Source organism: Cynocephalus volans, chromosome 1, assembly GCF_027409185.1.
Source record: "Cynocephalus volans isolate mCynVol1 chromosome 1, mCynVol1.pri, whole genome shotgun sequence".
Taxonomy (NCBI): domain Eukaryota; kingdom Metazoa; phylum Chordata; class Mammalia; order Dermoptera; family Cynocephalidae; genus Cynocephalus; species Cynocephalus volans.
In genome coordinates this window covers 165,263,151-165,288,749 of record NC_084460.1, presented here as the reverse complement: position 1 = coordinate 165,288,749, position 25,599 = coordinate 165,263,151, and the positions used below count along the sequence as shown (strand labels likewise).

The following is a 25,599-nucleotide window of genomic DNA, read 5'->3' as shown; positions in this document are numbered from 1 at the left end:
TATTAGCAATACTCCACTTCTCAGTACCAATTTTCTGTATCAGTCAATTTTCTATTGCTTATAGAAGAATACCTGAAACTTGGTAATTTATGAGAAAATGAAATTTATTTCTTATACTTTTGAATGCTGGGAAGTCCAAAGTCCAGGGAACACATCTGGTGAGGGCTTTCTTCTTAGTCGGAACTCTCTACAGGGTTCCATGGTGACCAGGGTGTCACATGGTGAGAATGGGCTGAGTAAGAGAGAGCTATACTTCTTATTTACTCTCCTTGTAAAGCCATCAGAACCATGCCCGTTACACCATAAACAGATCAATCCAGTCACAAGGTCCTGATCCTCACAATCTAATCACCTCTTAAAGGCCCCGCCTTTCAAATACCATAACTAGATTTACCACTCTCTTCACTCTGTTACAATGGAGGTCAAGCTTCAGTGAGTTTTGGAAGGACAGTCAATCCACAGCAGTATTTGTCCAAGAGAAAAAACACATAAGTATACAAAAATACTTGTATATGAAGGTTCATAGGAGTTCTAGTCCAAAAACTAGAAACAAAAGTGTTCATCCACAAGGAAATGGATAAACAAATTGTAGAATATTATTCAGCAATAAATAAAAACCACTGTTACAAAACGTCATTGTGAATCTCAAAAACATGCTGAATGAAAGTAGCCAATCACAAAAGAACACACACTGTTTAACTCCACCTATATGAAGTTCTAGAACAGGCCAAACTAACCTTAAATGATATACATTAGATCCCATGTCAAGGAGCTTTGCTGGGAAGGGACAGAAGGGAATTTGGGGGTTGTGGAAATGTTCTTCTATAACTTGATTGGGGTGATGTATTACACAAGTACATACATTTGTCAAAACTCATAAAACTATTGTTTTAAAATGAGAAAAATGTTTCTGTAAATTATACCTTTCAACGGGAAGATTTCATTTCTGTAAATTATACCTTGATTTAAAAAAAAAAGCAGAGCAAGTAAAGTGTAAAATGCCAAAGAAAGGGAAATAACTCTGAGAATTGAAAAGAGCTTGTTTCAATACAAGGAAATCATTAGTGATTTTATTTTATTTATCATAACAGTTGATTGTATAAACACAATGGGGTACAGAGTTGAATATCAACACCTGGGTGCAATACGATGTTCAAAATCAGTATAATTAGTATATTCAACATCATACAATATAATCGTTTTTTTGTTTTTATAAAGCACTTTAATTGAAAAGATGGGTAGAATCCAGATGCAAGACATTTTAGTCATATTTATCAAGAATGAGATATTCATATAGAAAAAGCACTGACTATTCTATTTCAATTAGTGCATCTCAAACTTTAATGTGCATAAAAATCGCCTGGGAGTCTTGTAAAGCTGCAGATTTTGATTTAGGAAATCTTGGATGAGACCTAAGAGTCTACAGTTGTAATAGGTGATGTCAATGTTGCTGGTTCATCTACTACACAAGTAGCAAGGGCTCAGGTAACTTTTCTGAGGCATTGCTAGCTTATGTTAAGTACCACTTTGGTCCATAAGTTTCCAAGATCTATGGAATCTATTCCTACCACCAGTTCAAGAATATTTACACGTAGATTGACAACCAGCCCCCTTTCTATCTGTGAATGTAACAAGAACAGGTGCTTATTATGATGCTGTGGGAAATATCAATGATTTTAAGTCAGTAGCCTTGGGTTCAAGTCCTAGATCTGTTTTTAACCAACTGTGACAACTACAGTCAGTCACTCCTAGGCTGTAAAATGAGAGTTCCCTTCTCTGTACACTGTTCTAATACAACAGAAAATGTAAGTATTACATAAACTTGACCCTAAAAAAAAAAAAAAAAAAAAGCAGAGTTTAAGAAAGGGGCGGGACCTAAAAACAGTAGATGGAGTTCTGAAATTATCCCCGGGGGTGTGCAAGGACTGTATCATATCGTAGGGGATTTTTAAAAAACACCTGTAAAACAAGTTTCTGTATTTAAATTATGCCTAAATCATGACACTTGAAATATGAACGCTTCCTTCATCATATGCATCAACAGACACCTATCTGGAAGTTCAATGTCAGTACTCTGCTTCAGCTTCCTGATTTAAAACACAGTGCTACCCTCGCACCTCTGTCCCTTTCTCCCCTCCAGCCGTCACTTTCCTGCCCCCGCCCTCCTGCAGCCCTAGCCCCGGGCAGTAGTTTCCACTACGCTGAAGGGAGTTGGTAACAGACTCATCTATCTACGCGCCCTGAGGAGGGGGGTGTGAGGAGCCACGTTCCAGAAAACAACCAAAGACCTAGGCCAGCAGACGCGAAATCACTAGAAAACTCGAATCCAGGAGGCGGTGTCCGTGCAGTAGAGGCGAGGCGGGTCCGCAGCCCTCCTGCGAGCTGCAGCTTAGCGGTCGGCCGAGCCATCCTCCCCGCCGCCTTCGCGGGATGGCGCCGGCGGGAGAGGGCGGGGCTGGGCGCGCGGCGGCCGCCTCCGCTGCGGCCGGAAACAATAGTGGAAGAGTCGGAGCCGCGCGGAACGGCTGTGGCGGTCCCCGGAGCCGTACGGTAAAGACCCCTGCATCCCTGCTCCCGTCCCGCTTGCGCCCCGGCCCTCGGCTCCGTCGTCCCTTGTCTTTCGAGCTCCAAGCCCCGCGGCTTATCGTGCTGCTGCGCGCCGGGCGCCCCGACGGTCGGACGGAGAGACGGACGCGGGTCCGCGGCAGCCTGAGGGCGGGTGCACGCCCCCAACGCCGGAGGCCGAGCGGGGACCCGGCTCCCCGAGACGCTGAGGCTGGGCGGACCAGCTGCCGGGGTCCTCGGGTGCTTTCTCCTGTGTGAGAGGAAGCCTGGGAGAAGAGGTCGCGGCGCTCCCGTCCGCCGAGCTCCGGGACCCCGCGGCTTCCCCGCCCCGGCTCGGGCCCCTCCGGACGTGCCCGGTCCGGCCCGTGGAGCCGTCGCACGTCCTTCTGTGCGAGTGCCTCGGTCGCGGCCGGGACGCCTGCCCAGGGGGTCGCGTTCCCATGTGTATATTCCTGCCGTCGACCCCGGATGGGAATCTCCGCAACGCCGAGTTATAGTGAAATGCATCTACGGTTCCCACAGTGAAGTTAGCAGAGCGGTGTCCCGAGCAGGTCGCTTTTCTAGCGTTTAGCAACGTTAAGTGGGTTGACAGAACCGGGCCGCTAAAAAGGCCTCGCCGCTGAGCTCTTTGTGCCAGATTATTCGAGGTCGGGGGCGGAGGAGGACGACTAGATACCCGCAAATCGCTTTCCTCAGATCCCCTTAACCGAATGAAATGGAGGACAAAAAACGACACTTTGACATAGTGTCACCTATAGCAAGGCTTTAAGTTTTACTAGATTTGTGTTTCACCTCAGTAAAAATATGATATTAAAGTACAAGCATGGCGATGCTTGTTTGATGGGCTATTGCTTTTCATAAACTGAACAGCATCCTTCTCCTTTCCTAGAAGTTCCTAATATTGCCTGCCGGAATTGCAAGTTCTTGAAATTGTGTAACTTTCCTTTTCTGTTTCCTAATAGGGGCACTATGAACGAAGAGGAGCAGTTTGTAAACATTGATTTGAATGATGACAACGTTTGCAGTGTTTGTAAACTGGGAACAGACAGAGAAACACTCTCCTTCTGCCACATTTGTTTTGAGCTAAATATTGAGGGTAAGGATGCAGTATAATTTTAATTTTATGGCATGAACTTTACATAACTACTTTATGCTGAATTGATTGTAAGATAAAACTAAAATTTCTTCAATGATTAGAAATTGTGCTAAGTATGAAGTGTCGAGATCTGTTAAAGATAAAGGTTTCTGGATCTGAAGCTGGAAGTAACACAGTTATGAATTTAAGAGAAAACCTTGTTTTATAAACACCCACAGTACTAACCCCATTTTTGCTGGTATAAAAATGAGGTATGAGTATTGACTGGTATATGTTTTCTAGTTTGAGGGCTTATTTGGTTGTCAGATTTTAACACGTTTATGTGTGTGTTTTGTTTTCATATTAAGAAGTAATATAACCATTTCCATTGATGGGTAAATGTAATTTTATTTCTTTGTGCCTATCATGCTAGTGCCTGAGTGAGGTGAGCCTGAACTCTTTTTTCCCCCAGTGCTGTCTTAGTATCTGGAAAAATGTTTTTAAATTTTTAGACGATCTCTTTACAGTGATGACACACACCTTTAATAATTTTTAAAAACTAAAAAGGTTTTTAAAATTTCTTAATATCTCTAAGATATATGAAAAGTTCTAAATATTAAAAAAAGTCTTATTAAAAGTATTCGTGTAGGTTGGTGCACAGTTAATGTGTATGGATATCAATAGTTTGCTTTCAAGAATTATATGGGATATGTTTCTTTAATCTTGTTGTCATATTAAAAGTTTGGTTCTTTTTATGTATTTATGAGTCACACTAAAAAGAAAATCTTAGTATTCTATCAAAAAAAAGGTTGCCTTAATTTGAATTTTGAGTTGTAACATGTCAGTAGAGAAATTATTAGAACTTTAGATTTGGGCAGTTTCAAAGCAATATTTCCCTTTTCCTGGATTATACGAGAGTACTTCAAAAAGTTCGTGAAAAGATTTGTATTATCTTTCAGTTCTGTTTTTCCATGAACTTTTTGAAGTACCCCTGTATGTTGAGGAAGTCATTTTAGCTTTATTCTAAGTAGAAGATATGAAATGTTCTTAAAGTAGAAAAGATAAAAAAGAAGAAAAAAACATGCAGTAGAATTATATATACCTTGAAATTTCTGTTAGGACTTGTTATTCAGAAATTGTTGTAGTCACCCAAATAGTATGTGATGGGAGACCACAGCTTTCTTGTGGGTTACACAGAATACCTATAACTTTGGTTTTAATAAATGTAGTAATTACAACAAATTTCAAAAGGATGACTTTATAATATGATTCTCCTGTAGCATTTAAATTACTGTGTCCTTAATCACGCAAGAGTGAAAGATCTAAATTTATGTTCTTCGGAACTAGAATTGACCCTGTGTATTTTGATAAACATAGAATTTTAGTTTTAGAAGAATTTTAATTTTAATTTCTAATTTTAAAATTAGAAATTATCGAGCACAAATCCTGTATTTTACATTTAAGGAAACTGAGGGCCAGATAGTTGAAATTCTCAAGGTTGCTGTAGTGGTAATGGCAAGCTGTTATGTGCCATGCATATACTGTGAGCACTTCTGTGCCAGGCACTATACTTAAGCATCTTACGTGGATTATCGTATTTAACTCAAAATAGCTCTGGGATGACTACTGTCATCCATTTTAAGTGTGATAGAACTAAACCTAAGAAATGCACTTTGAAGGCACACAGCTAATAATTGACAGTCCGAGGCTTTGAAACAGTCCTGGCAATCTGGTTCTTGTACTTATATACCTGATCTTAATTCCATTGATCTATTATCAATAGTATTTTTAACTTATTGGGCTGATGTTAGACACCTGTTTTCATGAATCCTAATTATCCTTACTATTGTCAGCCAGCTTTTCCTAACCTGCTAAGTTGTTAATGGTATTCACTCTGTGATAGAATTTTTCCACAGAAACCTATATTTCCATAATTGCTTTTCTAGCCTTTTTAAATATGCCTTTTAACTGGATCTCAATCATTATATAGAGAATATATAAATATTCCTCAGGTACTATCTTTATAAGTATTTTAGCTCTGATAGTATATTGATATGTAAACATGACCTATATTTTTGAAACACATCTTCAACTTAAAAGACAAACAATTCTCAATTTGAATTAGCACTATTTCATTTAATACTCTACATATGCTCAAGGCTTTATAAATTAAAATGCTAACCTTTGTGAGAAAAATTAGAGTTAAAATTTCTTCTCAGTTCATCTGGTGACAATTCTCAGCCCTCACAAACATAATACATTTTCATTTTTACTACAGTGAGAAGCTAGTGCATTATAACCATTATGTTTAATATCATAAGATTACCGTAGGGGAAAAAAGGAGAGAAATGAGTACCCTGAAATCGCAAAATTTCAGTTTATATGTCAGGATGTAGGTTTTTAAAAATCAGTGGGAAAAAGTGATAATAAAATAATCACATACCAGAGAAGTAACAAGGTATATTCTTTGTCTATGTTAGTAAACATTTTTAAATGGTTTTGAAGTTTTCTTTCCACCTTCAAGTTCCCAGCACAGTGCCACTCAGTAGATTATAATGTAAGAGAGACTTTAAAAAATGACATTTAACTTTACTTGTTTGGTGTAATTTCTTTTGTAGTATGGTAATATTGCTGTTGCTGGTTTTCCTAGCTTAGTAGTTGCTAAACTTACTCTAAAACATTCTACTTTTTTTTCTGAGAGACTTAGTAAAAATAATTTCTGTTGAAAAATAGTAACAGTTGGGCTCATTTTGAGTTCACACATTTGTAGTAAACAAAAGTAATATTTTACACTTTTTGGATTGTTGCTTACACCATCATCATTGGTCTCCTAATCAATTAGCCTCTTGTTTAAAAGCTGTGTTCATGCATATGTTTATAAAATGAAGACAAAGGAAGAAAGAGAAATGACAAAAGACAGTCTTATCTTGTTGGAAAGATTTTGTATTCTGGGAGTAGGTCTAAGTTGCCTTTTTTTTTTCTGTTACTTTACAGTAATTGAAAGGGATACCTAAATTTTGTATACTTCCAAGTCATAGGTTATATTCTTCAAGGACCTAAGAAATGCACTTGGAGGACTCAGATCTTTTTATTTTTTATTTTTTTTAAAGATGACCGGTAAGGGGATCATAACCCTTGACTTGGTGTTGTCAGCACCACGCTCTCCAAGTAAGCTAACCGGCCATCCTTATATAGGGATCCAAACCCGTGGCTTTAGTGTTATCATCACCACACTCTACCAAGTGAGCCATGGGCCGGCCCTGACTCAGATCTTTTTAAATGTTCACAAGGTTGATTGGGGTGGATACCTATAACTCACCGTTAAAAATAACTTATCTAATTCTAGGAAGAGTAGACTTACACGAATAAACTTCCTACTTGTGGCCTAATCTTGGCCCTAAGATGCTATAAACTTTTTCATACTTGTTAATGATCAAATATTCTGATATGCATCATAATTCATTGTGCTAAAATCTCTAAAGATATTTAATGACCAAATAACTACCAGTCCCTAAGCTATTGAGGTGGAGAGGAAGGCATCCTGGGGTGGTTAGGAGCCAATAATTAAACTCAACTGTAATGTAACAAAGTCCGCTTATCTAATAAAGCAGAGAGTAAATGTAATAGACAGTAAGAATACCTTCCACCCTCTAAGGTGCTATACAAATATACTTAATTAATGACATTTTTAATATTACCTTAAACTCATAATGACTGGTGGAATATATATCCGCCATGAGTTTAATGATAACTGCTAGCTGTTTTGAAAATAAAGCCCATATGTTGAGGAAATTTCGTTGTTATTGGGAGGGGGGATTCAAAATTAATATGAAATAATCTTTTATGTATACTTTTATATTACTATCTTCAAATATTAAAGAGATTCTTTAGGATCTTTAAGTAGTTAGGACAATGGAAAATACTTTACAGTTTTTATATTCTTACTACTTTTTCACTAATGCTGTTTGTTAATAGTATTTAGCCTGAGAACATTTCTGTTATTTATTATTAAAGTATCCTTTATAATTTACACCATGTTACTTTGGCTGAACATTATATTCAATTTATTCTGATCAATCAATATTTTGGCTATATTTCTAATACAAAGTAGAATAAATACAGTATAAATAAAATACAGTTTCTATATAACATATCAGAAAGTTCTTCAGAAAATTCAGTTTTAGGTTACCAGTATATTAACCAAGTGTATCAGATAAATATCAGTATCTTGAGAAACAAATTAAAATCTCATAATTCTCAGCTGTGAGACTGAATATAGAAAATTTAATTTCATGCTTCTCACAGTCTCTGTCTTTTCTACCTCCTACTCTTCTTAATTCATCTATTTACCCTCTATTCCATTTGTTTCACCTACTAACTCATCAGCTCACCAACCTGCAGTTATCTTCTGTGTAACCTGGCAGATTGGCCACAAGGATGATGAGAGTAGCAAAAATGCTCTTGTCTCCCATACTTAAAAGAAAAGAAAAATCAAGGAAAAAAAATCTTTCCTCTCTTTCTCTTACCACCATAGTTGTTAAAAGAGCAGTGTTCCTTCAAGGTCTCTTCCTCCTTTCCTCCCAACTTATTCTTTAGCCCCCTATAATATATGCCACCCTCTTTTGCTCTTACCAGTGACCTAGCTATCAACACAATAAATGGTTTTATGTTGTTTGCAATTTTTAAAGTCTGACATTTAGTACTCTATCCCTGGGTTCTGTGATAAGTAGCTCCAGTCTCTTATGTCTGCTGTCGTCTTCCCAGGTTCGTTGTCTCTTATAGGTCCCTTGTTAAATTCTGTCCTTGTATGTCTTTTCTTCTCATACTGCACTCATGTATTCCTTTTACTGCCATAGCATCAACTATACCTCTGTAAGCTGGTATAGTTAAGCTGGAACTCCACAAACTTCTATCAGCAGTCCCAAATCTTTCTAAGTGCCCGACCTATATATTTTACAGGTGTCTTGAATTTATGTTTTTTAAACTAAATTTATCTCCTTATTCCCATATACACATGCATTTTATATTTTCTTCTGCACTGGTTCACACGGAACTCCAGACCCCATCTCCCAGAGATTTTGGTTACGTAGAAGTCTAGGGTTGAGTCCAGGAATTTTCATTTTAACAAGAGTCCCAGATAACTCTTATGCAGATTACCCTGAGGACCAGGTTCAGGACTTATCATGTGGGGTTGTGTACGTACAGGATGTATTAAGGCTGAAATGTAACCTAAGTTTTGCTTTCGAGCTGTGTACCCTGGCATAGATGGCATTCCAGTTTGCAAAGGCAAATAGTGCTGTGGGCTGGCAGCAGCTCTCGTCACCCTCACTACTTCCCTTCTTCCTGCCCTTTGCATTTAGTCTGTCTCTGAGCCTTGTTGATTCTCTCTAGTGTGTTCTCTGCTTGTCATTCCCTCTGCTATACCTTAGTCAAGGCCATTATTTCTTACCTGTATTACCTCAAGAACTAGCTAATTGGTTTAATAGACTTAATCCCCTTTCCTCCATCCGTACCCCACACTTTCAGATCTTCTCCCTTAGTATCACCAAGAAAGGTCTTTAAAGTACAAATCTGATTACGCCATTCATTTTCTTAGAATTCAGTGATTCCCTGCCATTTTCTTCAAGTGAAGCTGTTAACTCTCTAACGTGATATGTAAAACATTTCATAACCCACCTGCTTAACTGGCTACCTTCATCTTTCATTACTCCTCCAAATGCACCATACAAGCTGGTCATGCCCACTGTCCCTCAGTCCCTCCCTTTTTTCCTGTCTCATTTCTATGCCTTTGCTTCTCTAGTTCCCTCTGTCCTGAACGCCATTTACTTCTTCCTCATATGCATCTGTCTAACTTTTGGAGTACATGTATTAAATGAGAGGAGATGATAAATAACATCATTGCCTATGTCACAGGGCTGCTGTGAGATAAGAAAAGATGATGAATATAGGAACCGTCTATAAATCTAGGTAAATATAGTATGTGATGCTAATGTTAGTATTAATTTAAACTGAAATACAGAAAGGTTTTGTTTTCATCTCATCTGAAAAGATGAAATACTACTGAAGGTATTGCTATGGTTTGTATGTTCAATAGCTTCCTCATTAACAAAATAATTAATGTTTATGTACATTGAGGAGGTTTGAATTTATCTTGAGTTGACCTTTCTGTGATGTGGTTTTCGGTAGGTTTTTCTGCTCTCGCTTCCATCATTCCCCTCATGTAGCCGCTGCCCAGCAAATCCTTTCACCGCAGTTTTTTTTTGTTGTGTTTTTGTTTTGTTTTTCTTTAGTCAGTGGTATTGATTTTGTTCACTTATCAACATCTTTTCCCCCACTCCCTTTGCAGTCTTTGGATCTCCAACAAGGATTGCCAGATAAAACTGCTGTGGTTGTGATTTTATTTTGAGGGAACGGGGGCTGCTTTCATCTGAGGGTTAAATGCTTTTCTTTGCTAAACACACTGTTCTTAAAAGAATTCTCACAATCTAAAAAAATTCAGAATTTTAGGATGTTTTAGGAGTGAGTGTTTTTTACCATTTCAGTATCTTAATCTTTTTCATTTTACTTAGTTTATTGGAATATACAGTACAATGCCTAAAGCCTGATTTGTCTTGGATTAAAGAACACTATGTTCTTTCCCAAACTAAAATGCATTTCTTCACAGGCATTAAAAAAAGTTTTTTTTAATTGCATGTACTGATTGTATGTATTTATGGAGTACAGAGTTGTATTTCAGTACATGTACACAATGTGTGATCATCAAATCAGGGTTATTAGTATATTTGTCATCCCCCAAATTTATCATTTCTTTCTGATGAGAGTATTGGAGCTCCACTCTTCTAGCCGATTGAGAACATACAATAAATTATTGTTAATTATAGATGCCTAGCACTACTGTAGACCACTAGAACTTATTTTTCCTATCCAGCTGTGATTTTTGTATGTGTTAACCAACCTCTCCCTATCCCTCTTCTCCCCTTCCTACACATTTTTTCACTTTGTTTTTCTTAATTGTACAAAAGTAAATCAGTTTCTCAGTCAGAACCTTAACTGGGCAGACAGCAGTTCAGAAGATGAATGGCAAAGAGTTCATACAGTTATCACATTTCTTACTTTCGAGCTCATAAATTTGCTTTGCTGTAATGGTTTTTATTATGAAGGTATCTTTTCAGGTTGTCTTTTAAGTAACTTTTACCTCTTTAATCTTGTCTATCATTAGGAAACTTTGGTTTTCCTGCAAGTTGTTATTTCTGTATGCCACATATAAGTGGATATTTAAAACTGATAACTCAATTATAGTTAAATTTGAGTAGCTTTTTAGGAGTCTGTATGACAACTTCATAAATTTTTAGAGTAAATGTGAAGACATTCAGTTAGAACGATTAGGGGAAAAATGGAATAAATAGAGGGTTATTTGGTCAGTTAGGTTATTGGCTTAAAACTTCTTATAATTTAACTTTAATTAGTTGTGCCACTTAAAAATTAGTCTAAATTAGATATCTGTATTTTAATGCACAGAAAAAAAAATTAGCTCCTTATATCCTGTACTTCTGTGAGCTTAGTATCCAGTATTAATCCATCAGTAAGATTTCAAAAGAAATGGTGGTGGCTTCCATTCATGTTCTCTTTCTAGCATCGTTTTGCTTAATCAGTTACCTATGAACATGCTGCCCTGTTCAATTCAGTAGCCTAGCCACAATGTGGTTATTTAAGTTTAAGTTAATTAAAATTAAATAAAAGTAAAACTTCAGCTCCTTGGTCACACTGGCTACATTTTAAATACTAAAGAGCCATGTGTGGCTAGTGGCTACCATATTGGGTAGCTCAGATATAAACATGTTCATTGTCACAGAAAGTTCTGTTGGACATTACTGTTTAAAAAACAGGTAGTTAAATTTGGGAGTAGAATTGAGTATATATTGTTATTTTTTGTACCTTTTTAGTAATAAACAGTTGTTATGTAGGTGTGTTTTTCCAACTGTTAGAATGAAAAAAGTAGAATTCACTGAAAGAAGTTTTCATTTTAACAAGTCATTTGCAACTTATACATCCTATCAATGCAAGAACTCAAGTCTACTTTGGTTTTCTTGGTTATTTAAGGTTGAGGTTTATCTTTTAACATTATCTCAACTATTAGCTCACTGAAATTTTCCCTTATAATTTATTTATTGGATTAAACTGCTTTGATTAAACTGCTTAATCCTTCCCTTAGAACACACAAAAACTTTAAAGTGACATAAATATCTCTAAGTTGATATGTGTTTAAAGATCACCTGTTGGTATACTTTTAGAGTAGTAATTCTCAAAATGTGGAAAAGCAAGTTTCTGAGCCCATCTGTGTGTTGGCTTAGTATGGTTGCCAATAATTCCATCTGCTACCAATGCACAGATAAGCAAATACCTTTTACTTTTAAACAGTATGTTGGGAACTTGAACATGGCAGACTGATTTAGTTATTTAAGTGGTTCCTCAGTTGGCCAGAGGTGTGAGGGGAAGAGTGGGGCACTCTTTATCACATTACTCTCTAAGGTAAATTGGACAACTGATAAAAGTTTCCAAGAGGCAGAGGAAGGAAGTAGTTATATCCATCTTTGCCTTTTCACCTTCAGTCTAATCTTTCACCTTTAGTCCCATGACAGGATAGACCATCTGAGCATACTCCCACTAAAAGACAGTGATTGGCAATAGATGTAACGGGAATAACTCTTCTTGAATCATGGCTTGGCTGCTGCTCATCAAGTGCATAGTAGTCTAGTCAAATTGGGTGTCAGAGCATCACTGGGGCAAGCAGTATTCACATTGCAGCAACCTAGATCTATCAGTGCACGGTCTTAGAGTACAACAGGTGACCTGACACGTCACCTTTGGAGCCTGCGAGGTCACAGGTACATGTACATTCATTAAGGGAATAAGCACTGTTTTGAATTGAAGAGCACATGCCCTGTTTCTAGAGGGTAGCTGCTGCTCAGTACTAATCAGTTGCTGCAGAAGATTTTGTTTTTAAGAGAAACAAAGAAATCTAAAATTATACGTGAATTTAATTTTTTTTCTCTTTAAAACTTGTAGGTTAAACAAAACTTATCTGCCGTATGGATCCAGCCTTCAGGTTGTGGGTGTGCCACTTCTACTTAAAGGGTTTTCCTCTGTTCCTTTTATCAGAAATGGTTATGTTCTCCTCAAGAACAAAGAAGTGACATTTCAATCTTTTCAGTCTTTCCTAGTATTAGAGGGTTTGGCTATTCTGCCATTTTTACAATTAGCATTTGCTTAAAGAAGCACAAGATTACTACTTAATATGGGCAGCATGTGCATTTGTGGTTACTTGTATTGCCTTTCTTAGCAACCAAGATAAGAACATCAGAAAAAGAAAAACACCTTAAATCTTGGAAAATTATTTCAGCAGGGCAAAATGTGAGCCTTCCTAAAAAAGATTTTGAAGCAATAATGTATGAATTGTCACACAAATGTTTGTCATGTTTGAAGGCAATATGTATAAAATTTCTTCACAGCATGTTAACAACCATGAACTTAAAACATAGCTAAATTTTCTTTCCTTTCTAAACATTAAGAAAAATGCAAATTCCCTGTTTGGAAAACCCATACTGCCAGTGCTTTAATTCTGCCGTAAGTTTGAGGTAAAAGTTGACGTGCTTGCTCTCTTAGTGCTTTCCAATTTCCTACTGATGTGATACATGAATTTTACAACTTTACATCCAACTACTGGTTGTATTAATATTTGCTCACCTATGAAGCACAAAATTATATAAAGCTATTCTGTTGGTTGGGAAATGGAATATGTAGTCAAATTCAAAATAAAGTCTAATTGACAGCAACTAAACATGCATAAGGCATTAAGATGATGGGATTCAAGAATGTGTGAAGTATAAAGCTAGGAAGCATCAGTATAGGCGGCTGAGAGACAGAGCTGTTTGACAGGACCAGCTGGTGTGTCATCAAGAAAGGATTGCTTAGCTTACCTCATTTACAACCAAGTCATAAATAAGGTCTTCAAGATGTGGTAGAACTTTTTAAGTGTTTTGGTATTTGTAGCTATTTTAGTGTCATTTGGTGTTTCATCTATGTTAGGGAAAACAATTGTGTTACTACAATAGGTAGATTAAATATGAGCATGGAAATACCCTTAAAGAGTGACAGTGGTAGCTAGAGAGAAATATCTACATTTGAGTGTCTTTTGCTCTTTTATAGGTTTAACCACGTTTTCTTATAGCAAATTATCTTAAAGAGGAAGTGAAAGAATAGACGTGGGGATAGCATGCATGCCAGATGGGTTAGCAGGAGGATTTTCAAAGTATATAAGAAATGTATAAAAAATTAGGGATGAAATTGGGAAAAGATGAAAGAAAAAGAAAACGAATAGGAAAAAAGAAAAAGAATAGGAGCAGCTTAACTTTTTAAAATATCACTGTTTATACAGAAATACATCGTATATAAATTTCTAAACAGCCTCTACCCAGAAGAAACTCGTATTTAAAAAAAAATAAACTTAGCAATTATTGTTGCCAGTTAAGGTCTTGGTTCTTTAATAATTTCATGACAAAGAAAAGTAACATGGACAATTTTGAGGTATGTTTTAAACAAGTTTTCATAATAGGATGTCAATTACATTGACATTCAAAATTTTTATTAGCAGGGAAATTTTAGTGCAATCTTGAACTGGTTTGGAAATTTCTTATAACTCCTCAAAAAAGTATCAATTCATTTAATTGTATTTGGATTCATTCCCTTTGAAAAGCTGCTTAGGAAACAAATAGGTACTCAGAGCTGTTTACACTTGTAAATACAATTAAAATTGAAAAGTCAGTTGGGAAACTCACTGAGATCTCTGATAATAGCAATGGTTGTTTCTCCTATATTAATTTGAACTGATGAGATGGAAAAAACAAAATCACTTCAAGAGTTTATAAAATGATATGTATATTGCTGTTACAAATTAAGTGGGCTACTCACATTCTTTTCTAGATTAAAAAGTAATTTGTTCAAATATGTGAAATAGGCAGTGTATTTTTTTTTTTTGTTTTCTCTGCTACTGCATGGGATATTTTATAGTATGTTTATAAAACATTTTCAGATTGAACTTGAAACTCAGTCGTTTTAAAATTTTAGTATAAAGGATTTAGCTAAAGATGTTAGAGGTATACAGATCTACAGTTTACATAAAACAACTTCCTATTATATTTACTGTATGTAAATTTATGTTTAAAAAATATTGGTAGAAGTTCATAATTTTGCTTGGCAAATTGAATGATGTCACAGGAATGCCATTTCTGTATCAGTGCCACTCATCAGTTCTTTAGAATAATAGCCCATTAGACTAAATATAGAAGTAACTTCACTGAAGGATACCTTTAATTATCCTCTGAGCAGCTTGGCAGAACTACCCATCCTGGTTTCCTAGCTAGGGTGAGCAAAACTGCATTGCAGTAGACCTTGCATGATAATTGGTAATGTGATTTGTTTTGTTTTGTTTTTTGTTTTTAATTATAGTTTTAATATTCCTTAATGCATTTTACTTTTTCTTGAGTAATTGTTATGTGCCAGGCACTATGACACTAAGGATGCATATGAGTAAGGTGGATGTGATTCCTTTTTTCACAGAACTTTCCTTCTAGCAGGAGATAAAAGCCAGGTAAGAGACAATTGCAAAATGTGGTATGATAAATTAACTCAGATGTATTGGTTAGAGAAGACTTCTAAGAGGAAGTGATGGTGATGACCCACATTTGTAGTGGTAATGGAGTGAAGCAGAAGGATTTGATATGTTGTAGGTGCTAGATTTTATAGAAAAAAGTCTATTATGATGGACAGCAAAAAATATCTGGGATCGGGAGTAGGGAAGAGCTCTCTCAAGAAGGATACCCAGGTTTCTTCCTTGAGCGATTGGTGATTACAGACTTAGAGGACTGGGTTTGGTATTTGAGTGGTAAGAAGGGAGGAAAAGAAGTTTCATTTAGGCTGGGAGAGTTTGAGGAGCCTATGGAGAAATCTAAGTGGAAATGTCCAGTTGAAGACTGTACTAAATGTGTATTCAGAATTCTTCTTGCCTGTGACACTTTTTATGTCTCTTATAGGGGATTTTTCTCCTGAATGCCTGAAAGAATTTGAATATTTTTTTTTGCATTTATGTATTTTGATTGACTCTTCTAATTCTGTGATTTGCTGTTGATCTCAGCAGATTATTTATATGCATATAATCTTGTGCCTATCTTGGTTTCTGTTATTGATTTGAGGTTTTAAGTAAAGTTTAAGAGAAATTATTTCTAGAGAAAGAAAAGTTATACTAAATGAATCATTAAAAAGCATCATTGGGAAAAAAAACTTTAAAAGTCCACATTATTCTTCAAGTAGATATTTGTTATATTGACCTATTGTTGGAGCTCTGGGGTACATCAAGAAATTAGTTATTTTATAAATAATTACTTTTTTATCTTTTCTTATAGAATTTCTGAAGTTTCTATGTAAATACCAATTACTTTCTGTAGCCTAGTTAAGAACCTTTCTTACATGCTAAAGAATTTCCTTTCGTATAGACTGAAGGAGAAACTTGTAATTTACTATATTCAAATTCAATTAGATGGTTGCTCCATATATTACAGTTGTGGTAGTGGACTGAGACTGAGACTGCTTACTGTTTTGGGGGATTAACTAGCCAGCCCACTGTTGGCAGCGAGACCTAAAAGTTTGTGGAGAGTTAAGGAAGTTCTTTAATAAGTTTTCCAAGGTTAGTAAAATTTCGTGTTCTCTCTGCCTACCTGTGTTTCCCAGAGAAGTAAGCACTGGAATTAAACAACAGAATGGAACTATTTCTTATTTGGTCTGTAACTTGTAATAGCTACCTTTTTTCTTATTTTTGACCTAAATTATATAATAACAAAACTTTTAATATTTTTATTTTAATAAGGAAGGCTTGTGAACTTCCTTTTGTGCTAATTTATTGAGTTTTGAAAATGTACACCCTTGTTATCAAATAGAGCTTTGAGATTTTGCATTTACATATTCTAATGTTGCTGGAAATTTGACCTAATCAGACAATTACTGGTGGAAGTGTATACACACATAATTGCAGTACAAGTACAAAAGTGGTAAATAAAATGTGCATGAAAATCTGTGTAAGTTTTAAACAATTTTTGTGCTCAGTGGAAGAAACAGGGCTCAGACATTTGAGTTAACCTCATGAGAGCAGTTGTTCACATATGCGTATGTTATTAGTATTCAGGAGGCATGCTCACATATTTTTCAGTAACTTTTGAGAGAACTGGTAGCCAATTTAGTGCTTGGTTCTGACACTCTGACCATGTCCCACCACTGGCTGATGTTGTATCTTTTTAGAACAATTAATGTCTGCAAGTACTTTTATACCTGATTTCATACCATTAAAATGCAGATATGTTACTGTCTTACTGTTAGCCAGAGTTTGGAGTTCAGTTAATAAAATCTTTATGATTTCAGTGTTTAAAGCAGAGGATGAATACAGGTCATAAATTTTTCTGAGTCAGCTGAAACTTTTTTTTTTAAATCTAGTGACTGTGTAGCTCTCCACTTATTCTGTTTTCAAAGCTAAGCAAATTTAGACTAGTTAGTTTTGGCAGGCATTAATTTTCAGCTCCACATCCCTGATTCACCTTCAATATAAAGCACTGCTGTTTGATTTCAATAATATGGCTTGAACTTATGAAAATGTATGAATATATTCTCTTTATTGAAATATATCATATATTTTAAAATATCTCCTATATTTTAAAAAACAAGATAGCATACTTAAGTTCTACTAAGAAATTGGGAGGTATAAAAGTGTAATATAGATATTTCTATTGTTTTTTGTATGTAATGGATATTTGTGAGTTGAATTATAAGGCCTATTGTATCTTGGCGGACTGAATTTACTGCTACATGAAAAATAGTTGTGCACAGTGTGTTTTTTCTAGAATGTAAAAATATCTTGATAAAGTTTTAGTAAATATGAAATATAAATGTGAAAAATATTACATGCTTTTTTTTAACCTAAAAAATCTAAACAAATTCATTGGCTTTTCAAGGCTTTTATTAATGTGTACTTTTCTGATTCTCATTTATTTTTCCCCAGTAAAAATGTAACTAATAATTTAAGAACATGATTTACTGTGTTTTTGTTGGGGGGGGGAACTTATTGAGCAATTTTGTTATTGAGCCTTATAATAGAAATGTTTGTAAGTGTACTCTTCAGGAAGATTAGTGGGAGCACTATAATGTATAGGCCAAGAATCTAAAGATAAATTGTTAGGTTCAGTAGGGGGTTTTTTGCGTTTTTTTGGGTTTTTGTATGTAATAATATATCTCTGGACTAATTAATATTGAATCATTAAGTTCTTAGAAAGTCTTTGCTATTCAAAGAATTTAATATTACTGAATATACAGTTAAATGGATGCAGAAATTATTAGGCTACATTTTATATTATTAATACCAATATTCTTTAGCATTTTTCTTCTAACTTAAAAGCTATCAGGGACTCCACATTTCACTAAGATATTTGTATATTCTTTAAGTGACTTCTAAAAAACATAAAATTTTCTCATCTTTTGTTTCTTTTGTTTTTCCCTATAGGAGTACCAAAGTCTAATCTCTTGCATACCAAATCGTTAAGGGGCCATAAGGACTGCTTTGAAAAATACCATTTAATTGCAAACCAGGATTGTCCTCGATCTAAGCTTTCAAAAAGTACTTATGAAGAAGTTAAAACAATTTTGAGTAAGAAGATAAACTGGATTGTACAGTATGCACAAAATAAGGATCTGGATTCAGACTCCGAATGTTCTAAAAACCCCCAACATCACCTGTTTAATTTTGGGCATAAGCCAGATAAAAAATTACTCCCACAGTTTGACTCACAAGTACCAAAGTATTCTGCAAAGTGGATAGATGGAAGTACAGTTGGCATCTCAAAACGTACTCAAAGCTTTTTGGAGCAGAGGGAAAATACAGACTTTGAGCTTGCTATGTTACAGGATTCAGGTGCCGCTTTATGCCATAACAGTGTATTGTGGCCTCATAGTCACAACCAGGCACAGAAAAAAGAAGAGACAATCTCTGGTCCAGAAGCTAATGTCCAGACCCAGCATCTGCATTACAGCAGAGAGGAATGTAAGTAAAATTGGGAGAAAGATAAGTTGAGTGGTTTTGTGGGGTGTGTGGTTTTTTCTTAAATTTTTATGTATGTGTGATGTGTCAAGAATTTTGATATAGAATTATAGATTTTGTAAACATAGTATTTAAGTAACAGATTTACCTTAGCAAAAATGAGATGTCGTAAAACTTTTCATTCATTGTCTAGAATATTCCTGAGTGTGTCCTAAGCACTGAAGTTCGGCATTCCCGTTATTTGTTTTGCCATTTTAAATGATTAACTGAATGGCATCAGCAAACTGTGAATTAGAAGGTTCAGGGTTCGACTTTTTTTAAAGAAGTTAATTTTAGCGATGTGTTTTATTTACCCAATATATCCAAAATATTATCATTTCAACATATAATCAATGTCAAAATTATTAATATTTTACATCCCTTTTTCATTCTAAGTCTCAGAAATTCAGTGTTTATTTTTTATATTCATTGCATATCTCTATTCAGATCAGGCACATTAAAAAAAAAAAAGAAGGTTCAGGGTTCATATAGTTTAGAAGTACAGCATCAACTATTGGCTAATACACGTTTTCACATTGCTAATCCCTACAAGACTAATGGACTGGGGGTGTCATTTCAAAAGCAAAAAAAACCTGACATTTTATTAAAGGCCAAACATAATGAGTGCATTTATAAAGTTAGAAAATGTGACTCTTTCTCTATCTATTTCTATCAAAACTCTGAGAAACTGAGGTAATGTTTACTGACGTTAAGTCAAATTATTTTAGAGCCAGAAGAGACTTTGGGTATCTTTTTATACAACGTTTTGATTCTGCATTTGAATTATCTAAGGTTGTGTAACTAGATAGACAAATTGATTTCAACAGTACTTTAAAGTACTGTTTTTCAGACTGCAGGTCATGAACTAGGTAATCTTTAATCAGAGTCAGCTTGAAAGGTAGTGAATAGCACTTTTTAAAAACTGAACCAGAATAGAAAATATCAGAATCCAATGGACCTACTATGAAGTATGTTTTGGTGAAACTTTTGTTGCAGGTGGAGAGTGGTGTACTGGAAGTGATGTAAAAATGTGTTTTTTTACTCTGGGTTGTGGTCAGAATTTGAGCTCCTCCACACTGTAATAAGAATTAATGAATGAATCCTAGGATCCTGCTGAATGTTGTATTGGCAGATAAGTGCAATTTTTTAAAAAATAGGATATTGTGTTAGTGATGTAGGCAGCTTATTTTCCCAGTGTGTTATGGTAACAGTGAATGTGTTTTCATGTTTCAGTGAATTCGATGACTCTTGGTGAGGTAGAGCAACTGAATGCAAAGCTCCAACAGCAAATCCAGGGTAAAAAGTCTCTCTCACTACTTTTTTTGCATGTAAAAATTTTGATACAGAAATTTGCCTATGACAGGTCACCATTAGCTTCATCTACATTTAAATTTAGAAGTGAGATATTTGAACCTGTTAGAGTTTCCAGAGAATAAAAAAAGAAAACTTTTTTATGAACTGCAGGGGAAATACATCTTTCTTTTCGAAGTAAAAATGGAAGACTACAACTTAATCTCTACCTCTTACTAACATTTTACTATCTACTGTTGTTCCAGGCATTGTGTGGTTATGTTCCCTAATAGTTCTTTAAGGCAGGTGGTATTAGCCCTGGTTTTTTGTGTGTTTTTTTTTAATTATGAACAATTTCAAATGCAAAAGTACCAAGTCTGATAAAATGAACCTCTTCACCCGTCTTCACCAGCTTCAACTACTATCAAAGCATAGCTACTTTTTCTTCATCTCTGATTGCATTTATTCCTCTTACCCCACCTCTACCCCTACCCCAGATTATTTTGAAACAAATCCTAAACAACATATTGTTTTGTCCAGAAATACTTCAGAATTTTCTCTAAAAGATAACTTTTTTAAAAAGCACAACTTCATTATCACCCCTTAAAAAAACCTAATAATGTTTTAATATCATTAAATATGATACTAACACACTAACAATTAACACTTAGTGTTCAGATCACCCAATTGTCTTCTTTATAATTTATTCCCATGTAGGTGAGGAAACTGCACTTCTGAGATGTTAAGTTGCTTACAAAGATTGTGTATTCAGTCAATAGCAGATAAGGATTCTAATGCCTCTTTAATTTTAAAACTAGTGGTCTTTCTTGACCACACAGCTTCTCAGAATAATAAAAATAATAAGAGTAGTAATAGCAATTTATATTTAATAGGTACTTATTCTGTGTACTTTACCAGTATGATCTCATTTAATTCTTACAGTAACCCTGTGAGGTGTTTACTGTCATTATCTATGTTATACATGAAAGGAAATTGAAAGAGAAAGTTTAAGTTAACTTGCCTGAGGCACATAAGAGTAGGAGCAAGGATTCAAAATTCAGGTAGTTGATTCCAAAGCCTCGTAGAAGGGTTTCCAGACCTGGATACTAATGGGCATTTTTTTAATCAGTAAATCCTTTTAAGTATTGATTGAACCTTTTTATGGATTTTAGTTGAGAAAAGTAGCTCAGCTGTAGAGGTAACCACCACTTCTGCTGTGCATTTCTATAGTCATTGCTTATGACTCTTAAGTTTCACATGATGAAAAAGGTTATACTATTCCAATTGGCTGTGTAAAGTATACAGACTTCCTAGGATGATCAAAACTGATAGGCTTTGTGGAGAACACGACTGTTTCCTTGGTGTCAAATTGGTTTCATTATGAAAATTTGCTCAATGCATTTGTTTCAGTTGGAGTACTTTAAATCATAGATTAGCTTTCTGTGTTTCTGTGTACTAAAAATGAAACTACTTTTTAAATGTTTGCAGAAGTTTTTGAAGAGTTAACACACCAAGTGCAAGAAAAAGATTCTTTGGCCTCAGAGCTCCATGTCCGCCATGTTGCCATCGAACAGCTTCTCAAGAACTATTCCAAGTTACCATGTCTGCAAGTGGGGCGAACAGGAATGAAGTCACACCTACCCATAAACAACTGAACGAAACTTATACTTACTTCATATGTCCTAACCTTTATTGGTCTGCAGGCATGTAAACTTCGAAGAAGTGCAAAGAAAGTTATGGTCCGTTTTTCTTATGGTCATTAAATTTGCAAAGCATAAGGCAATATTTAACATCGTTGTCAAATAAAGCAGATTGTTATACTCTAGTCTTCTAGAGTTAATCATTTTGCTTCATTTTGGGAATCTTTTTCCCATAATTACTAAATACCCCTCCCTAACTTTTTACCACATGTGACTACTTAGTACACTGTTACAGTGTAATTTTATTAAAAATATTTTAATATACTGCAACTGTCTAAACAATAGAAGATTAACAAACCCCTTAGATTAGTCTGAACTACTAAAGATAATTTTTAAGAGGGACTGTAATTCATAATGTCACCTCTTATTTAATATGAGCAATATTTTAATATAAAAATTTTATATATAAAAATGCTATTTTAGGTACCTTTCCATTCTCTTTATAAATGTATATTTGAGTGGCTCTGTATATTATATTTACATTTTCATGTGTGAATAAGTTCACCCATATTTCAGATCACTGCATTTTATTATCTTAATACAGTGTTTTTACAGCTATTATCTTGCTTTTCAAAGATAAACGTATTTTGGAGTAGAAATTGATCTAGTTGGGTTGTTTTAACTTCTAGTAACTCTTATGAAAGAAGAATTAATTTTTTAAAGCAAGTAGCCACGTAAATAAAATACATTATTTTTTCCTAACAAAAGCAGTTCTGAATTAGTTCAGGAAGAAAATGCTAACCTAGTATTTGTATGTCAACTGTCTCCATATAAGCGAAACCCTCCTCTACTTCATTCATTATTACTTTCATTTCAGTGACTTTGATGTGTTAGAATTTGGACAGAGTCAGTCAAGCCTCACTTTCAAGTCAAATGTAATATCTATCTTCAAATTAAACTTTCTGTGATATTGTTGCATCTTTGAAAAAATTTAAACTTATTTTCTGTGACACTTTGGGTAAATGAGTCCTTAAACTGTCCAAATTCTGTTATTAACATCCTTGAAATTAATGTGCAAAAAAAGCATTGAGAGGTATTTTTCTAAACTTTAGAATTTGAAGGGAAGGGGAAGATTGCTTGACACAAGAAAAACAAAACCACTAATTCGAAAAAATAAGCCCATGTTTAAAGGATATTCTTATAAATTGCCTGTGGTGTTTCCAAAGAGTTCTTCAATAAATTGTCTCAAGCAGTTACATAAGTTTTAATAACGTATTATATTAAAGCTATAACCAATGCAGAATTAAAATAGGCTCTAAATTATGTTTTCAAATGGTGCTTAGAATGTGTTTATGAGGTAGATCCTTTGCCTTGAAAGAAACTAGAAAAAAGCCCATTAACTTGGTGGCGTTATTCAGAAAGACATGAATGACTTCTGCCTTAAATTTGGCAGCCAACCCTGGCTTGGGTCAGATTTTAGTCTTGAACACAAACAGTATTTAAGTAAAGAAATGCTGTAATCTAGTTGAAAGCAACTTTTTGTAATGATAAGATGTGTTAAATTGGCCTGAGGGTATTAATTGTTACTCCATTGATGTTTTGTTTTTCTTTGAAGTATGACAAAACTGTCAAGCTTTTTGCAGGGAGCTTTTGAAAGAGCCTTTCAATTTTTCTCAACTCTTTGAGTCATACAAAGTGAATTTAAAATCCAGGGAGTGGGGATGGGTGTGTTGCCTTAGCTTTGATAAGCTTTAAATTGAATGTGTGCAATATGAAAATATCCAAATTTACAAGCTGGATAAAAACATTTCCTGATTATGCCAGTATCTTAGTTTTTAGTTGTTATGATTACATTTCCAAATTTGACTTTACTCTCTTTTGGCATAATTCATTAAGAATGTTACCAGCTAATATGCTTGCACACATTTGGAGTTCTGTTTTAGATGACTTAGGGACAGTCATAAAAGTTTGGGGTATGTTACATTTGATATCAGTAGTAGCATATTTCCAGCATATGAGCCATATGGTACAGTCCTGAATGCAACAGTGTTATCCAAAGAATGTGTTAGCTTATCTCTCAAAGAGTTTTTTGGCAAATATGTAGCTTTGCTAATGACTTTGGAACAATTGGGTGGGATTGTACATATACTAAGGTCTTAATTGGGGACTCTGATTTATTTCATTTAGATATTTCTACTTAAACTCTTCAAAGGAAAGGTGCTCTTAAAAAATACATGCGGTGCTGTACTCACATTAGTACTTATTCGGATGAATTTCTAGAAAAAAAAATTTTTTGTTGACGTACAGTGGACACTTGAACAACACGGGTTTGAACTGCTCAGGTTCAAACCACTTACACATGGATTTTTTTCAACCATGGATCAAAAATACAGCATTCTCGGGATCCAGAACCCAAGTACAGGGACGGCCAACTGTTTGTGTCCAGGGGTACTGCAGGACTGACTGTGGAGTTTAACATAAACAAATTTGCTAACCCCCAGGAGTCCTGGAACCGATCTCTCCTACCCACTGCCATGGATACCGAGGGACAACTATATTTTTGCCCAGCAGTCTATCCAAATATTTGGTAAACTTACTATATATTCCTATGTTAGGTTTCTTGATTGAATATGCAATTACTATATATGCAAAAATTAAGGATCAGAGACAGAGTTGAGTTTTAACTTGAGAGAACATGAAATATCACAAATAGTGGTTTCTGTATTTAGCTGTTCTTCTATCTTGTATTTTTTAAGGAAGTTTAGAAAAAAATTTTATGTATAGCATCAGTTTCAGCAGTGGCAAAAGACAGACTGCCAGACAGCCATTCCTGAGCTTATATGATTAAGGAGAATTAAATTAGACCAATTTTTTCACATTAGATTTTTTGATAGACAAGTTAAATTGAGTTTAAAAAAATCAGAAGTCAAAGCAATATTGACCACATGATTTTTCTCTTTAAAGATTAAAGTTTTTAAGTCTGTTCAGCTTATAATTAAGCTTAAAATCAATTGTTTACTTGATATTGTCATCCTTTGATGCTAGTATTAATATCTAAATTAGTCTTAAAATATGCATGCACTCGAGACACCACTAATAGAATATTCAGGCAGCACAGTAGTGTTTTGTTCCATCATGTAGTTTCTTATGCACAATGTTGGAGCAAAGAGATATTCTTAGTCTTTCAACATATATGTTCATTTCACCACAAAGTGCCCATTTTTATATACATTTAAAGATTATTTTTAAAATATCAAGTTCATGTTGTAAAGTGATTTCAAAATATAGTCAAAATATATTCTGTTTTATTGCCATCCTGACAGGCATCTTGAGATTGATTTCTGTTTTTTCTTTTGCCATACTCTTTGCCACTGAAAATGGTTTAAAGTCCTTTCTTTTCTTGTTTATGTGTTTTTTAACCTTGGTGGTTACACTGTTGAGACTTGTCAGTCAATTTTGGCTAGTTTTTTTTTAAGTACATTTTTTGGGTCTATTTGCATGTATTGATGTTTACGAGTTTTGGTTTGGTTTTGTTTGGAAGAAATTTGCTTTCATTATTAACATTGTAAAATGTAATACAAAATGTATATGCTGTAAAGTTAGGTAGAAATTTTTAACGAATAAATTATTTGTGTAGCTTATTAGGAGGTTCACGGTAGTGACTGTGAAAGGTTGGTTACGTATACATGAAAACTTTTAAATGGTACAGTGTAAGGTTCCTATAGTGCTATTTTTTCTGACTTATGCCAGTTCATTTACTGACATGTTATTGCTTATACTAAAGTAAGACATTTGTGTATTTTTAAGTACTTATTAAGAAGTTTAATACCCTACAAAATTTTCTAAATAACTTTTGT

The 25,599-nt window shown here is 34.8% G+C and overlaps 1 protein-coding gene across 2 annotated transcripts; it reads left to right on the top strand.

Annotated features, from left to right (window-relative positions):
- Window positions 1–2,493: 2,493 nt before the first annotated feature.
- C1H21orf91 (chromosome 1 C21orf91 homolog) lies at window positions 2,494–22,175 on the top strand. Of its 2 annotated transcripts, none has more exons than XM_063115670.1 (5): window positions 2,494–2,550; window positions 3,528–3,661; window positions 18,240–18,776; window positions 20,046–20,108; window positions 21,594–22,175. In XM_063115670.1, the coding sequence occupies exons 2-5, from the start codon at window positions 3,535–3,537 to the stop codon at window positions 21,755–21,757; spliced, it is 891 nt and encodes a 296-aa protein (XP_062971740.1). In that variant the 5' UTR covers window positions 2,494–2,550; window positions 3,528–3,534; the 3' UTR covers window positions 21,758–22,175. The 2 variants fall into 2 exon arrangements, with proteins under 2 accessions (XP_062971740.1, XP_062971736.1); XM_063115666.1 differs by having other exon boundaries at window positions 21,591–22,175.
- The last annotated feature ends 3,424 nt before the right edge of the window (window positions 22,176–25,599 follow it).